This window comes from Pelobates fuscus, chromosome 8, assembly GCF_036172605.1.
Source record: "Pelobates fuscus isolate aPelFus1 chromosome 8, aPelFus1.pri, whole genome shotgun sequence".
NCBI lineage: Eukaryota > Metazoa > Chordata > Amphibia > Anura > Pelobatidae > Pelobates > Pelobates fuscus.
Window position 1 is genome coordinate 140,397,184 of NC_086324.1, and position 16,945 is coordinate 140,414,128.

The 16,945-nt window shown below is 40.2% G+C and overlaps 1 protein-coding gene across 4 annotated transcripts in view; it reads right to left on the bottom strand.

Moving 5' to 3' along the window:
- EEF2K (eukaryotic elongation factor 2 kinase) overlaps positions 1-11,125 on the bottom strand; it is a 76,922-nt gene extending 65,797 nt beyond the window's left edge. For 3 of the 4 annotated variants that reach the window (XM_063430368.1, XM_063430366.1, XM_063430367.1), the window contains exons 1-2: positions 10,958-11,124; positions 854-1,187 (exon numbers count right to left, since the gene is read on the bottom strand). In XM_063430368.1, coding sequence (XP_063286438.1) covers positions 854-1,099 — 246 coding nt within the window. In that variant the 5' untranslated portion in view covers positions 1,100-1,187; positions 10,958-11,124. Of the gene's footprint in view, positions 1-853; positions 1,188-10,957 lie in introns of all 4 variants that reach the window. The other variant, XM_063430365.1, reaches the window with a different exon arrangement.
- Between the last annotated feature and the right edge of the window lie 5,820 nt (positions 11,126-16,945).

The following is a 16,945-nucleotide window of genomic DNA, read 5'->3' on the forward strand; positions in this document are numbered from 1 at the left end:
CCAACGCATGCAGAAATGGATGAAGGTGCAACGAAAGCAGTTGAAAAATGGCAGCATTATCTTCTCTCTATAAAGATGGTCTCACAACTGGAAATTGCATTTTCTGTTGAACATAAATGGCTGTAGAAATGGTATTTGTTATAATTCAGTCTAAAACAAAGATTGTTATAGGGAGTAGATATAATCTTTCATCACAATGGTTACATGACTGCTATATAAATCCTTAGCCTTTACTGCATTACCATTTCTACTTCAATATAGCCTAACAACGCTCCTGATTCCTAAAATATATTTTATTTATATTTGGACATTTGGCCAATGCCTTGTTTACTTGTCTTTATCTCTCGCTGTCTATCTTGATGCTGGATTAGGTGGATGTTCTATCTAATCCAGTTTGGTAAATTCAAAATTTCTCATTGGTCCTCTCAGTCATTCAACTTTAGCCATAGAGGTTTACTTCCTGCTTAGAAATGGGCATTGTAACATTGTTTAAGATTCTATATTCAGAACATTTCCCGCAGTGTCTTCAACAATGCATAAATGCTTCATCTCAGCTACTTAAGAGTGGCTGAGTCAGGGAATGCAGAGGATCTTGGAGCAACTCAAAGAAGAATACGTTCTAGAATTGTGACTGTGTATTTTTGTTTTCCTCTGGACACCATCATGACTGATATCAACACCCGGTGGACTTAATCAATATAGGTTTCTGTGGGGCTGGTCACGGTTATTCCATGGGAATGTAGGACAGTGGTAATGGCATCACATGACCTGGTTTAGTGACTACATGTGAAAAGTACTATTTGAGGGCATTTGAAATACCAAATTGTCTTCTTGCCTTTATCTAGACACGTACCTTAAAACTAAAGGTGTTTCTCGGAGAAGAGCTGGTCCCATACACATTTTCTTTTCTCAAGTTGCTGAAAAAACGTGAATTCTTTTTGTTGGCCTCATGATGTGAGGCTGGGTCATCAGTTATGGAGCAGATGAAGAAGTTGTCTTCGTCATCACTGTCGGCCTTGCTGTAATCTGAGGTCCCTTCTCTTATTACACGGCTGTTGTCGAGGCCTTCCATGCGGAAGATAAGATCTTCGTCTGCCATGTTTTCTTGAGCTCTGGGATATTAGAAGATTATGCTGGATGTTCGAAATAGCCAGATTGGTGCTGTATATAATCATTCAGCAAAGGGCCTGCATCATAAAAACAAAAAAAATATCCATAATCACCAATTAACAGTGTAGCCTTTCACATATACAGTTACATTCCATTGCATGCACACAGTGACAAAACTGCCCCATAACTACATGACATATGGGCTTTAAACCTGGACTGGTACTGACACTGACAATGTTTTTATAGAAACACATGAAGGCACACTTGTTTAATTTTTTTGTTGAAATTAAACTAAAGACAATAATTATTTCAATGTTACTAAAATGGACCAATGATAACTTATTTATATAACGCAATACAGTAAAATAAACTGCACATATATTGAGCTTAAATGATCTAAAACGTTCAGTATTTTTACACAGAGCCCTATATACACACAGAGAGATTGCAAAATTAATCATTAGATGCAAAGTAGTGAGAAGATGGTGGGTGCATTGGGGGGAAAAAAAATACATTCAGACTGCAAGTGTTTGGTGATGTACCAGTATACAACTTAAATAGAAAATATCACCCTCAAGTGAGAATTGTAATATATGGTCAAAATAGCGGTACTGGAAATATTCTACAAGTCTGGTATGCTTTCAGTTTGGATACTGTGTCTTAATTGGTCACTTTAAGAACCATGACCACTTCAGTTACTTGAAATGGTTATGGTGCCTGAGGTCTGCAGGTGCAGCATTTCCAGCTGTTGTGGTTAGGATACTTGGAGTAACCCTTTAAATTTAAAACTTTCTTTGAATTTCTGACAAGTCTCCCTTTAGTAAATAACCCACTTGATATCTAATAAAAAAAAAATAATATATATATATATATATATATATATATATTAAACCAGCCTATAGATTGAGTATACTAGTGGTGGCTCTCCCTGACACTCACGAGATCTGTAAACTGCACTTGCTATGACGACTCTGGCGGAGAATCGTGGGATATGCCGTTCACAAAACATATGGAGTGTCAAGGCTAACCAACATATTGTATTTTTGCTGTTGAGTAACAACAATTTATAATACTATTGGTAGCTTTCCATCTTTAGAGTACCTTAGCCTAGACGTCTAGAGGACCAGGCACTTGCAAGTTTTAATAAGGATGCACTTTGTTTGAAGACTACTTTTGACTTCAGTGGGAAACATGTATTCCTAACGCTATAGTCACCTGCAAGCTATTTAGATTACTGCCCCACCATGTGAAGATAGTCTTACTAAGCTTTTCTAAATTGCCACAGGGCCCTCTCACCATACCGATGAGATTAGCCAATCCAATGCTTACGAAGAAGGAAGAATTGGGAGGCCAGTGCGCACTTGATAGAGAATAGAGAGTTTAACTTGGTTCTCACAGGGGAAGCGCCTCTAGTGGATATAAGGGAGCCATTAACTAGAAGGGTGCTTAACCCTGCAGTTATAAAATTGCCATATCTACTATACACTTCAGGGAAATAAAGTGCTCTGGGTGGCTTTGGAGCAACAGCCACAATTACCGTGCAGGGTTAAGTCCTCCTCTAGTGGCTGTCTACCAGACATCTACTTGAAGGACTTTCTGCTTCTTAGACGACTTTTGGGTGTCTAAAAGATGCTGGACGTCCTCACGCTATGCATGAGGACCTTCAGCGTCGCCGGAATCCCCATGGGAAAGCATTGAATGATGCTTTCCTATGGGGAGGTCTAATGCGCGCGGGCGGCCATTGCCGTGCATGCGCATTAGGTCTCCGTCGGGGGACGAGCATGGGACATCGGTGCTAGATTCAGGTAAGTGTCTGAAGAAGTCTTAACCCATTTAGCGACGCAGGATGGGGGGCACTCCAGAATTTAACAGAGCCAGGAAAACGGGTTTGTTTTCGTGGCACTAGAGAATCCCTTTAATGAGATGCTAGTAGCACCAAGATAACTTTTATGCATTTTAGAGATCCTGGACGAAGTAAGTGTTGGTCTTTTTAGCATGTTCAATTAGCACTAATTCTGCTCTTTTTCAAGAATTCTCACAGAAGGAAATGCCAGAAGAAAAAAAAAAAACAAAAAAAAAAAACCATGGGGACGATGGAACAAAAGTCTAAATTAGGATGAACTTCCTCAATGTACATAATAAATTAATTCCATATGAGATATGATCAGACTAGAATGAAAGGCAGATTCTGGTTTGGGAGGGGCACTCTACAGCTTTTCGGTGCAAGTGTACAAGACAAACCCTTGTAAACTTGCACTGTGGATTGGCACTAGTAAAATACAGGGGGGATTGGCGCTAGTAAAAAGTGCAGGTGCCACTCTCCTAGTGTCTATAATCATTCACAAGACACCACTGTGATGGACCCTCTATTCACCGAAGCCGGATACATGTCTCCCCCACCCTGCTCTCAAAAGACTATTATCACTGACCCTCCAGCCCATGCCTCCCAACCCAGCGCCCATTGCAAGTGGCTCCGAGGTCAGCGTTCACCAGTGGGGGACGGGGAGAAGGGGCGCTGAGGCACTGTGTGCCTGACCGTGAGCGACCCTGGACTTTCATGGAACTCTAAAGTGGATCCACGAAAACGTCAACAAGAGCGCTCTTTGTCCCAGGACCAACAATTGATCAGAAGTTGTATTATTTATTGAGATTATGCACGACTCACTGTGTGTTGGTGTTTATTTCTGCATTAATAACAAAAGAGTGTGAACAACAAAATGGAAAAAAAAACACGTCATTGTATTTGTAATAAAAATAAAAAAAAGGTTAAATTGATTTAAAAAAAAAAAAAGTAAACTCTGTTTGCACTCTAATGGGTTGAAGCTTTCTACAGCCTGCGCAGCTAAAAGATAGATTTCCTATGATGCCTTGTGAGCCTTCAAGTTGCAAAAGCATCATGGGAGTTTTACAACAACCACTTTTGGCCACTCCTGCTTTTACCTTAAAATGCCCAGCCAAAAATTCACAATGTTGGCTGGGAACAAAAGTATTAATCATTCACTAAATTCCTATTTGATTAAATCAGCTTTTTCATCAGAAAGAGATTTGTTCAATTACAACGTGACTATTTTCGGCCTAAATTTTGCAATTCTATTTTTCAATCACCAATATCCAGTGTTTAGTAATTAAACTACTACATTTCAAACTTTACTCTCATCTAAACACATTGTTACAAACACATTTATTGTAACTCCCTCCCTGCAAACACTTGTCTAAACTTTGTTTTGCACTGCAAAGTAATGCAAAATAAAATCCAGTCCATAATGCCTCTATTAACTTCCCCTTTGCAACAGTGCTGCTTTTAACGCTGCAGAAAATTTAATTTTTTTTCCCTCTCTCTTTAGATTTCTGCAGATGAACTGTAAGTGCCATCACACCTCACCTCTCGCAACATTCCATAGAAATTCAGTCTTTAACCCCTTAAGGACACAGGACACCGGCCGAGGAGACCTAATGCGCATGCGCGGCATTTCCGCGCATGAGCATTACGTCTCCCCATAGGAAAGCATTGAAAAATCATTTCAATGCTTTCCTATGGGGTTTTGAGCGACGCTGGAGGTCCTCACACAGCGTGAGGACGTCCAGCGACGCTCTAGCACAGGTTTCCTGTGCTAGAACCCAGGAAGTGACCTTTAGTGGCTGTCTAGTAGACAGCCACTAGAGGTGGAGTTAACCCTGCAAAGTAATTATTGCAGTTTATAAAGAACTGCAATAATTACACTTGCAGGGTTAAGGGTAGTGGGAGTTGGCACCCAGACCACTCCAATGAGCAGAAGTGGTCTGGGTGCCTGGAGTGTCCCTTTAAGGGGTTAAAAATGGCTGTATTCTAATAGCAAACACGGGAGGAGGCCGACAAGGATCTGAGCAGAGAACACTCTACAGAGGGATTTCTTTGAGGCTAGCAGAATACTCTGCTATGTCCTATAAGTTAGAACATGATTTGTATAAACTGTACTTACTGTATATGGTTATTATGCCCGCAGACAGACGTTACATTCTAGTGGCATTTTAGGAAAATTCTATTTCCAGATACTCCATAAGGTTACTTCCAAATACGTGTAGTCTTTCTAGAAACGTTTCAAAGTGAAGATAGGTTAGGGATTTGGTACATATAGTTCCTAGAGACCCATAACGGAGGGCCATTGAAGGGAGGTGATTCCCGAGCGCAGCCCAGCATCTTACCCATCACACTCAGCCAAAATACAACTGGAACTGTATGCAGCCATTGGAATTGGACTTTACACTAATCTTCATACATTCCTATATTCAGGAGTCAAAGATGCAGTACATCAGGGGTGAGATCTAATCCACATTCCTGTCAGGATATATGTATACATACATTCTGACTGGTTTTCTCTTTTTTTCCCCTTTTCTAAAATATACATATATATATATATATACCTCCTGTGCACATAAGATAATATGGATGTATTCACATTTTTTTTTTTTTTTTTTGCAATATAGAGAGATATTCCCTGCGTGTTCTCATCTTTTTGCTAAATGGAATTCTTGTGCTGCAAACATTATTTTGTAACTTTTTTTTGTATAAAGTACAACCAATGTTACATCAAATATAATCACTGCTGAAATTAATTCCTTGTTGAATTATCTTTTCTGGATGGAATGAACTATACACAAAGCAACTAGTGAACTACAAATTAAATTATTTCCCTGCAGGAATTGCTGAATACTGGATGAGATTTCCATAGGAATAATCACTTACTATCCCGTTATTGATCTTGCTGTATACAGATTTGTACATAAAAGGTTGATAGTGCATTTTATTAATATTAGCACTTTAAGCACATGGTAATTTTTTGTCACTTGTCACTTTAAGATTATATATTTTCACTCTCGTGATATAGAAATTGGAGTTGTGTTCAGGTATATGGCAACATTCTGCTAATAAATCTTTATATTTTCTTCATGTTGAGTGCGGTATCAAATTTTGTATTTTGGATATTTCATTTTTTGGCCTGAGCGGGTGGCCAAGATACCGGCACCTATAAACTGATTGAGTGCTAACACACTTTGTAATTTTTAATTGAATTCAAATGTTGGCCACCTACCTGAGAATTACACGGTTTACAGGAAGTAAAACACAGTAGTCATATAGATTTTGCGTAGAAAAAGAAGAAGAAAAAAAAACTACTTCTCAAAATTGGTTAAATTATGCAGACGATGGATCTCTTACAAACTGAAAAAATCCCCTTTCACTGTCCCCCTTTATCTCAGTGGTGATCACAAAAGAGGCTTTCTAAGTTTAGAACTGTACCTGCTGAGAGGGTGGGGGAAAACAAGAGGGAGGAACGATGAGGGGACAGTGTTTAGATGTTCAAAAAAAATATCTGCAGGTTTTTCAAAAGCCGACGTCAGCCAAAAGAACTGTGATGTTAAGAAGTTTTTTTGAACTGTATTTTGAACTGTTAAGAAGTTTTTCTTAACAGGAGGATAAACTGTACTATAACATATAATGGAGGCAGCCACATAGACTTATCCAGAGCAAAGTTAGCATAAGGTACGGCCCTGAACTGACATCTCTCACAATTATTCGCAGTCAATTCATTAAATGGTGAATGTAGTGCATCGAAAACAGAACTGGTAAAATTAGGCAAAAATAACTAATTTAGAAAAATTATTTCTCAATTTTGAAAATGAGTTTTCAATACATCAGTGTCTAAACCAATGTATGCACTGGTAAGAAAAATATCCTGCTAAAATGTTACCAGGGCTACATTTAGCATTTTAATTAGCAGGGGCCAGTTCACAGGTTGCTAGGACATTGCTCTCCCTCTCCCACGTTAAAGGAAATTAAGAAAAAAAACCTTAATAAAAACATGCATTTAATAGTTTTCTTAAGTTTTGGGGGTGTATGAAAAAGCTAACTTAAATGCATGCAGAATTATGTTCTGCAGCTACTGTAAGTCCTCTGCTTTATCTTCAGCACACAACAATTCTGTACATTGCCCAATCAGAGATTACTCATTGAGAAGCTATTAAGACAAATCGTGCATGCGCACCACTAGCCAAATCATACGCTTCTCAAAGAGCCGTATTACCGCTCTAGGAATGACAAACACCAAAGGCACAGCTCTGGCTTCAGCTTGTAGCAAAGGGAAAGTTTCATAATATCTATATATATATATAGAAAAGTGCAGATCTCTCTTGAAATTAATATAAAATAAAAAAAAGCCGAACGTACCTCATTAAGCTGACGTGCTTTGGTTGCTTGGAGTGTCCCTTTAAGGGTTAGGATTATACAGGATTTATGATTAATCTGTTTTATATAAACACAAGTTATATTCATTACCTCTGTAGCTATCTTTTTTTTCTTTTTATTGCAGGTGATATACATCACAATGGTGCAATAAAGGCATAACAAATCACATATGATATGCCACTAGAGTACAGAAACTATGAGTATTACCCCCTATATTTAAATTTTAGTGTAACATGAGTAAACCAACGATTCTAGCCAGTGGCCGAAGTAAGACAACAAGAGAATACGGGCCTAGGTTTAGTGAGATTATTTTAAAATAACAGATATTGGGAAATCTAACTGGTCGGCACAGCTGTGATAGGTACCCCTAACCAAAGGGTGCAACAGGGAAGGGGTCTGTGACAATTTCACCATGGTTGGTGATTAGTGAAGTTAAACATTGCACCATGGTGCATGAACAGAACCCTTCCTAACCAGGTTTTTTCTTCTTCACATTAGTAAAATGAATTGTCTCAAAGGAAAGTTAGAAACATAATGAAAAAAACAAGCAAAAAAGAGCAATGTCCATCTTGCCCCAGCTCTAGTCAAGTTCCTGAACGAGTCTCCACTCCCACTCTTGGGACAAAGGGGACAACGATGTTCAGATCCCAAATTTAAGCTGTAGAGTGATTGATTGCTACTGTGGTAGGTCCCAGGAATCCCAGAGAATTAAGAAAAGCAGGCGCCTCAATAGTTGAGGAGAGACTAAGTGCAGTTGCATTATGCTGCTATCTTTATGGTGTCTCATTGAAAACCAAAATGCCAGACTACAATATCAAGAGATGGAAGATATCTTGCCAGACGAAAGAGACTTGAGATTGTAAACTGCATTTTATGGACCTTCAAGACATTTACTGCTTAGTACGTAACATAAATCGATAATGCACAGCTAGTACAGCGTTAAAGAGGAACTTTTAATATTATGCTCATCCCTATTGTTAACAAACGCGCTTGTGAGTTCTGAAAAATAAAATGAAACGTAAAACTCCGCATCTCTCTTTCCTGGAACTGGGCGGCTCTATCTTGGCTCCTTGTCAATCATTGTTATAAACGTTGTCTTTGAACCTGGCAGTAGCACAGAAAGTATAAGAAAGGACACAATGAATAATTTTGTCCTCCTTCTTTACCCTGATGGAGCTGGACTGGAATGTCGTTTGCTAAATCTTCAATATAATTTTAATAGAAATTGTCGCATCACACGAAACAAGGTTAATACAAATTATAGGTGATTTTAAATGTTTTTTTTTTTTTTTTTAAATTGGTGTTAGTTCCCCTTTAAATACTTATATATAGCGTGGATAAAAATATCTATGGTGGGTTGAGAATGGGAACTTCCTTTATTCACTGGTGTATTTGATTTTGCAAGGCAATAATTCTGAAAACACAGCAGGAGCCCACCACTCTCAAAATTAGTCTTACTTTAATTTAAATAGGGTCGAAAAGTTACACTGGCTATGAGGATTATTATTATTATTATTACTTCTCCAGGAAGATCTTCTAAAATCACCCCAGCAGTAAGTATTTATTTCATTCAAATTTCATGTAGCTGTATATGTGGAGACAATATATCATGGTGATTATACAATAAACAAGGACATTTTTAAGCAGTTGCACATTTTAGAAATTAAACTACGTTAATTAGGAAAAGTTCTTAACTATTTTTCCAGTTCAGTTAATTCAACATAAAATTATTTCAGTTCTTCGTGATTGTTGGTTTAATAAATAACCCACAAATAAACGCAGAGAGTGTGTATACCCGAATATATCTAGTAAGTTATTAAAGGAACACTATAGTCACCTAAATTACTTAGATGTTGTAGCAGTGCCAATCGCATCAGCAAGGCAGGAGGGTAAGAGTAAGTGTCGCAACAGAACACCTGTGGACCTCTGAAACTGGTGGAACTTAAAGGAACACTATAGTCACCTAAATTACTTTAGCTGAATAAAGCAGTTTTAGTGTGTAGATCATTCCCCTGCAATTTCACTGCTCAATTCACTGTCATTTAGGAGTTAAATCACTTTGTTTCTGTTTATGCAGCCCTAGCCACACCTCCCCTGGCTATGATTGACAGAGCCTGCATGAAAAAAAAACTGGTTTCACTTTTAAACAGATGTAATTTACCCTAAATAATTGTATCTCAATCTCTAAATTGAACGTTAATCACATACAGGAAGCTCTTGCAGGGTCTAGCAAGCCATTAACATAGCAGGGGATAAGAGAATCTTAATTAAACAGAACTTGCAATAAAGAAAGCCTAAATAGGGCTCTCTTTACAGGAAGTGTTTATGGAAGGCTGTGCAAGTCACATGCAGGGAGGTGTGACTAGGGTTCATAAACAAAGGGATTTAACTCCTAAATGGCAAAGGATTGAGCAGTGAGGCTGCAGGGGCATGTTCTATACACCAAAACTGCTTCATTAAGCTAAAGTTGTTCAGGTGACTATAGTGTCCCTTTAATTATTTTTATTCTGGTATATTGTATCATGCGCCATCAGAGGCCATTCTAATAATATTGTACAGCACTGCGGAATAGGATGTTGCTATATGAATAATAACAAGCAAAACACATCAATGTGCGTTATTGAAGGATGGATTTATTTGTAATATTTCCCAAGGTATTTTATAAGAGATTGAAGACAAGAATGGCATTTGAATGGTTGAAGCAGCTTGTTCGGTGCTTGTTTACCTGGATCCTGCTGACTGTTGTTTGTGTCTCTTAGTCACCATGTGCATAGATGTATGTCAGCAGTCACATAGGATAAAAATTCACATTACAGAAAGCATTGGACTAATAGTAGGGGATCCTTATATAATCATTCATCCTTCCTACATAAAACATCTGTTGGAATTAAATCTAAACCACACGGCTACAATGTGAGATCTGCTCTTCCTGATTCAAGCTATGACTCATGTGCAATAAAAATAAAAAGAATTAACAGAAGGGAAGTAAAACAATAATATAATATAATATAATATATTTGTTTTTTCATCTGTGATGCAATTTTAGTATTTTTCTAACACCCTGAGGGTTCAAAGAACACTCACATCAACACACACACAAATTTGTAATGGGAATGTATATCCATGTCCTTAAAAGGCATGCAATCTTTCTCAGTGCTTGTATACATTGGCTGACAAGCCTGCTCTACAAGACAGGCCTTCTCAGCAAACACAGAGCATGTGACTGATATTTTGCTGCAAAATAAAAACAAGCACTGATGGCAGATCACAGAATTGCAGCTTTAACTTATACTGAAACATGCTTAACCCATTCACTGCTGGGATGGAATACACCTGATCTTGCATGTTTTGGTATTTTTTCACAAGCACTATCTGTGCAAAACAATCAGTTACACGATTCCCGCAATCGCTAGCATGAGCAGCCCTCTGCCACTCAAAGGGTTAAAGCAGAGCAGGCCAAAAGGTAGCTCCCCAGATCTTGTAGAACTCCAACACCCATGATGCATTGCCAGCAGGAAGCAAAGCCACCTTTTTTGGCATCCTCTGGGTTAAATAATTCCATGCCAGCACAGTGATGGATCTCCATTCAAACTAGCAATCAAGGAAGAGATAGATGGTTTGACTTACCCTGCACAAATAGCACTCCCAGTGATTGCCTGGCAGAGCTTGCACAGCCTGGGTCTTGGGTTGTGAGGATCTGAAGCACACAATGGATGTACACAAAGCCAGACGTGTGTCCTGACAGGGACTGTGAGCTCCTCTCCAAAACAGCAAAGGGAGCCTGACACCCAATTCCTGCTGCCAGAGGCTCCTCCCCAGTATTGTGACCCCGCCCACCCAGCCAGCACAACGTTCTGTCCCGCCCACCCAGCCTGCACAACGTTCTATCCCGCCCACCCAACCTGCACAACGTTCTATGTCTGCCTGCCAGTGACTGGTCACTAGGTGGATGAGCATGCTGAAAGATGTTATTGGAATTATAAAGTATGTAGCCATGCCAGACTGGTAGTGTGGGATCATTTAATTAATGTTGCCCTGAATGGCATGCTTCACTTGCCATTCTAGTTTAGCTTGTTGTAAGTATGTAACAGTGCAATCTACAGTGGATTGTAGTGGTTATGGTGCCATTTTAGCTTTGCTTGTAAACTGGACTTACAGCCGGTTCCCTCTGCAGCCAGGGGTGTATCCTGGTTTTGTGCTGCCCTAGGCAGGACAAAACTCAGGCGCCCCCCTCACCCCCCCCCCCCCCCTCCAACCCTTCCCCAGCCTTCTAAATACACACACACTGACAGATACGCATCCATTAGCTAACTGTTAGCTAATGGATGCGTATCTGTCAGTGTGTGTGTGTGAGTGTATGAGTGTGTCTGTGTGTGAGTGTGTCTGTTAGTGAGTGTGAGTGTGTCTGTTAGTGAGTGCGTCTGTTAGTGTGTGTATGTCAGTGTGTGTGAGTGTCTGTTAGTGAGTGTGTGAGTGTGTCTGTTAGCTGCTAACAGACACACACACTCACTAACAGACACACTGACATACACACACTAACAGACACACACACACTCTAACAGACACACTCACACTCACTAACAGACACACACTAACAGACACACACACTAACAGACACACTCACACACACTAACAGACACACACAGTCAGACACACTCACACACACTCTCACACTCACTAACAGACACACACACACACACACACTAACAGACACACTCACTAACAGACACACTCACACACACTAACAGACACACACAGTCAGACACACTCACACACACTAACAGACACACACACACACTAACAGACACACTCACTAACAGACACACACTAACAGACACACTCACTCACATTAACTCATTTTTTTTTTTATTTACCCCCCCAGCCTCCTTACCTTTGGGAATGCTGGGGGGGTTATCCCTCTCCCTGGGGTATAGTGGGGCTGCCGGTCAGGCTGCTGGGCTGGTTGCTGGGCGGGCGGGCGGGCGGGCGGCTGGCGAGGGAGCACTTCCTCTGAGCTGTCTGCTCAGCTCCCTCGCGCGCCGCAGAGTGAGGCTGGGAGGCGGAGCCGCCCGCCCGCCCAGCAACCAGCCCAGCAGCCACCAGCCCAGCAGCCACCAGCCCAGGATGTCTGTTAGCCGCAAGGCTAACAAGGCATTTGCCCTGGGCGTTTGGGGGCGGCTTTTTTTGCCGCCCCCTGGAAAATGCCGCCCAAGGCAAATGCCTTGTTTGCCTCGCGGCAAATACGCCCCTGTCTGCAGCTGCACTTGTAATGTTTTTATCAATATGCACTAAAATGGTGTTAAATATTAAATATATGGACATTGGACATTCTTGGTCTGGCAATTGGGCAAACTAAGCATATGCTACACACATAGCTGGCTGAGGAGATCAGGGAATATCCCCAAATTACCCTGTGGATCAAAGAAATGTATGTAACCTAGTGGCCACATGATTATATACAGTATTTATCGGCCACCGTTTTCTTATTCTGCCTTTTGTCATTTGTGGGCTGCACTGTGAAGAAGCTAGTATAGTGGCTTGTTCTGCTCCTTGCATCTACCCCGATGATTCAACTGCACCAGAATTAAAGTAGCAGACATCTAGGCAACTAATTACATGGGCCTCTACAGCTGTAGAGTGTCCCTTTACGGACCCAGAACACTTTTGACAATTTTTTTAAAAAAAATTTATAATTGTGGATGGGGCAATTTTAAAGTGACGTATGAAAGTTATATTGATAGGGTTAATGTTGGTAGGTCTCCCCTACAGTAGCTAGTGAGGTCCTAAATTCAGGCCGCACCATCATCCAGAACATAACTCCTGCTTTGCTAAGCAGTGTTCATTCAGGCGGATACACTGATAGGTAAAACAGTGATTTTAGGATATTTTTGTTTTTAGTGTACGTGATAAGGGTTTGTCACCTGATATGGTCATAAATTAGTTTTTGGGCAGCTTGCGTATGTAGAACTACTGTGAAGGTCAAATCAAGGTAAAAATAAAACCCTTAATTTTGCATGTACACATGATAAACAGTGAAAGAAAGAGAGAGATACACGTTTGTACCACTGCATACATATACATATAGTTACGCATGGACATTTATCATAATTGATGGGGTAAATATAATAAAATAAACGTATGTCTGATCAAAAGATACATAACAGAGTGTTGTGCCTGATCTGTAGTCAGATCTTAGCTAATATGAGTGTGTTCCTGCGTTGACATTTTTACTACTGTGACATATTGATGATTTACTGGGTTTATGTTTAATTCAGGGGCAATTTGCAGCTTCCAGAATCAAATTACTCCGTACATGTATATGATTCACATACGTAGTAACCCAGAGTATCCCACAGGATGTATTTTAGCCTGACCCTGGGGCTATTTTATCTATTTATTTTTTTTGCCTTTTCTAACATTCATATTGCACTTTTTCTGCGTTCTGCAAGCCAGATCCGTTGTTGCAGTACAAACATACAATCTACACTAGTAGATTTTACATACTTTTGTGAAATTACAGGAACAAATTAGCAACCTGACTGTTTAATTTTTTTTAAAAAAAAAACATATCAAATATTGATTATTTTTAAAGCCCGGCTACTAGCACAAGACTTGACACCCTTGAGAAAGGCGTTGAGCCAAAACGTTGGGGTTTATGTCTCCAATCTTAGATCAGTGTACAGTAAGTAACACAGATGGGTTTATGATCTACGGTATACACATTTTTTCTGTTTGTTTTTATGTATCTTTGGTATAGCCTTTTTGCAGTATTTATAGTGACAATTTTATCTGCACCATGTACTTTATTCGTGATCTTTTTTGCTCTCTGATATAAATAATAAAATCCTTTTTGCAGTATTTATAGTGACAATTTTATCTGCACCATGTACTTTATTCGTGATCTTTTTTGCTCTCTGATATAAATAATAAAATCCTTTTTGCAGAATTAGTATGGTGTGATATCGTGTTCGTTGAGTAATCTTTATTAAAGTCAAAAATTTTTACTAGCAAAGTGGGGTGGACAAAAGGGGTTGGATAGAAGGAAAACAATAGTTCCAAAAGAATGATTCTTATTTGCAGGACTGTAGGTTCCCTTTAAGTATCTCACATGTTGTATTCTGAGCTTTATCATGGAGATATGTGTTGTCCTAGTGACTGTAATGACATAGATAACAAGAATACATGTGTGGTTGTCCTAGAGTCATAACAGTGGGATCCAGGGCTTAGAGGTTATGATTAGGGGATGTAAAGGGTACTTTCCTTAAAGGACCACTGTAGTGCCAGGAAAACATACGCGTTTTCCTGGCACTATAGTGCCCTGAGGGTGCTCCCACCCTCAGGGACCCCCTCCCGCCGGGCTCTGGGGAGAGTAAAGGGTTAAAACTTACCTTTATTCCAGCACCGGGCGGGGAGCTCTCCTCCTCCTCTCCGCCTCCGATTCTCCCTTTCGGCTGAATGCGCATGCGCGGCAAGAGCTGCGCGCGCATTCATCCGGTCTCATTGGAAAGCATTTAGAATGCTTTCCTATGGACGCTTGCGTGCTCTCACTGTGATTTTCACAGTGAGAATCACGCAAGCGCCTCTAGCGGCTGTCAGTGAGACTGGATTAACTCAGTCTCACTGACTCTCTGAAACTGCTATGTTTATATATAAAAAAGGGTTAATCCTAGCGGGACCAGGCACCCAGACCACTTCATTAAGCTGAAGTGGTCTGGGTGCCTAGAGTGGTCCTTTAAAGATATTGTCGAAAGTAGTTCCCATCAATCTCAGCCAGACTTTGCTTGTTACCAACAGAGCTATATACCCAGTGTACACGGTGCATAGTGCTCAATATGTGCAACGTATGATTGCTGCATGAGAGGGTATATCTCCTTTTTTGCTGCTAAACAATGTCCTGATCTTTGTTCTTTGTGCTCCTATTATTACACAGAGCCCAGTGCTGACCAAAGTGCAGGATGTGAGATTAGGCTGGGGTGGGGGCAAGCAGGAAGTCTGGATCGGGGTCTTTTTTAACCCTCAGTGTTTTTCACTCAGTGAAAGGAGATCAGCCACGGTTATTTCATACATTTATATAGGGCTATACACAGCTAACCATGTTACATTATCAATATCAGACTGGTATATTAGCACTGGTGAAAATGCCTCACTCACAAAAAACATATAACCGCAACACCAAAATTAATTAAGCACAGATATACTGGTTTTCATCATACTTATAGCAGTTCAATAGGTGCAATAACAGGGTTACCTTCTCGGTGCTGGAATCCTCCCCGTTATCAAATGATACTTTACACAGGACACGTTTGTTGATCCGCACTCTAACGGTGAGAAATGTGAAGAAAGTATAAAAGTACAAAACCTGAGCATAGGACCCACCCGCAGCTGCTGTCCTGTGCGCTTTAGGCCCAGACTCAGATGTTTGCAGCACTTACCCCTTACCTATTGTCTCCTTCAGTGCACCGTAATTACCCTGCTTCAAAAGTGAGCATATTGAGCTCGTATATAGACTGTAAGAGCAGGGTCCTCTTCAACCTATTGTACCTGTAACTTTTCTTGTAATTGTCCTATTTATAGTTAAATCCCCCCTCTCATAATATTGTACAGCGCTACAGAATCTGTTGGCGCTACATAAATGGAGATGATAATAATAATAACCTCCTGAGCGACATTAGGAAGCTGTTCCAAGCAGATACTGCCATCTTTCAGGAAATATCCCAGATTCGGGCCAGATAGGACGTACTATGGGGGAGGCTTCGAAGGCAAAGCTACAGAAGTGAATTGAGTCCAACTCTGCCCTATCTTTACTGGTCATAACCTTGGATGATAGAGCCTGTAGAAGAAACGTGAAGATCTGAGGTATCGACAAACCAGTAGGATTGGATGAATTACCTAATTTTGTATGGAGGCTTTTCTTGACACTTTTACATTCTAAAGAGGCCAAAGGAGTGGCTGTAAATAGTGTCTACTGGATCTCTTAGTCTCCTCGTGCCCCATTGTCAGTCTCCAAGGTTGTGATTCTTTGTTTTCAAGCAATACAGGACAAATATACAGAGGGACACAACAAATACTTGTTGTGGACAAGGTCGGCAAACAGCACCATTTAACAGTACCTTCTGAGTCTGAAGATTTTTTTTAATCTTTGGGCATCCCTACGCTTATGCTCCGAATACCAGAGGATCCTTAGCGGACTTTACTGCTCATATCTGGGCAGTAACAAATTTTCTTACATTTGTCCCAGAAAGTGCTGAGGAAATGGGTTAAGGAAAAGGAGACTTTTAGAATATTTCCATTTGCATTGAGGGCAGTTTGGGGTTTGTCTAAGGTTTGATTGTGCCTTTGTTTATGTGTTTGTTTTCTTTCTGTCTGCTCAGCAACATTACTGTGTTCTCATTTTTGTCTATATCCCCCAAAAGGTCACCGAATTATGACCAACGTTTAAATGCTCCACATTAGAATTTGCACTGTGTCTAACCACATTTTTCTCTGTAAGCCTTACTGTAACCCTACTGGGTACCAATTAATCTTGGCCTTTATCTTTCCCCTCCATGATGATGGAAATTGTTTTAGCCAGCTCTGTTCCTTGTTTTTATGGGTCTTTTTCTTGGTAATTTATAA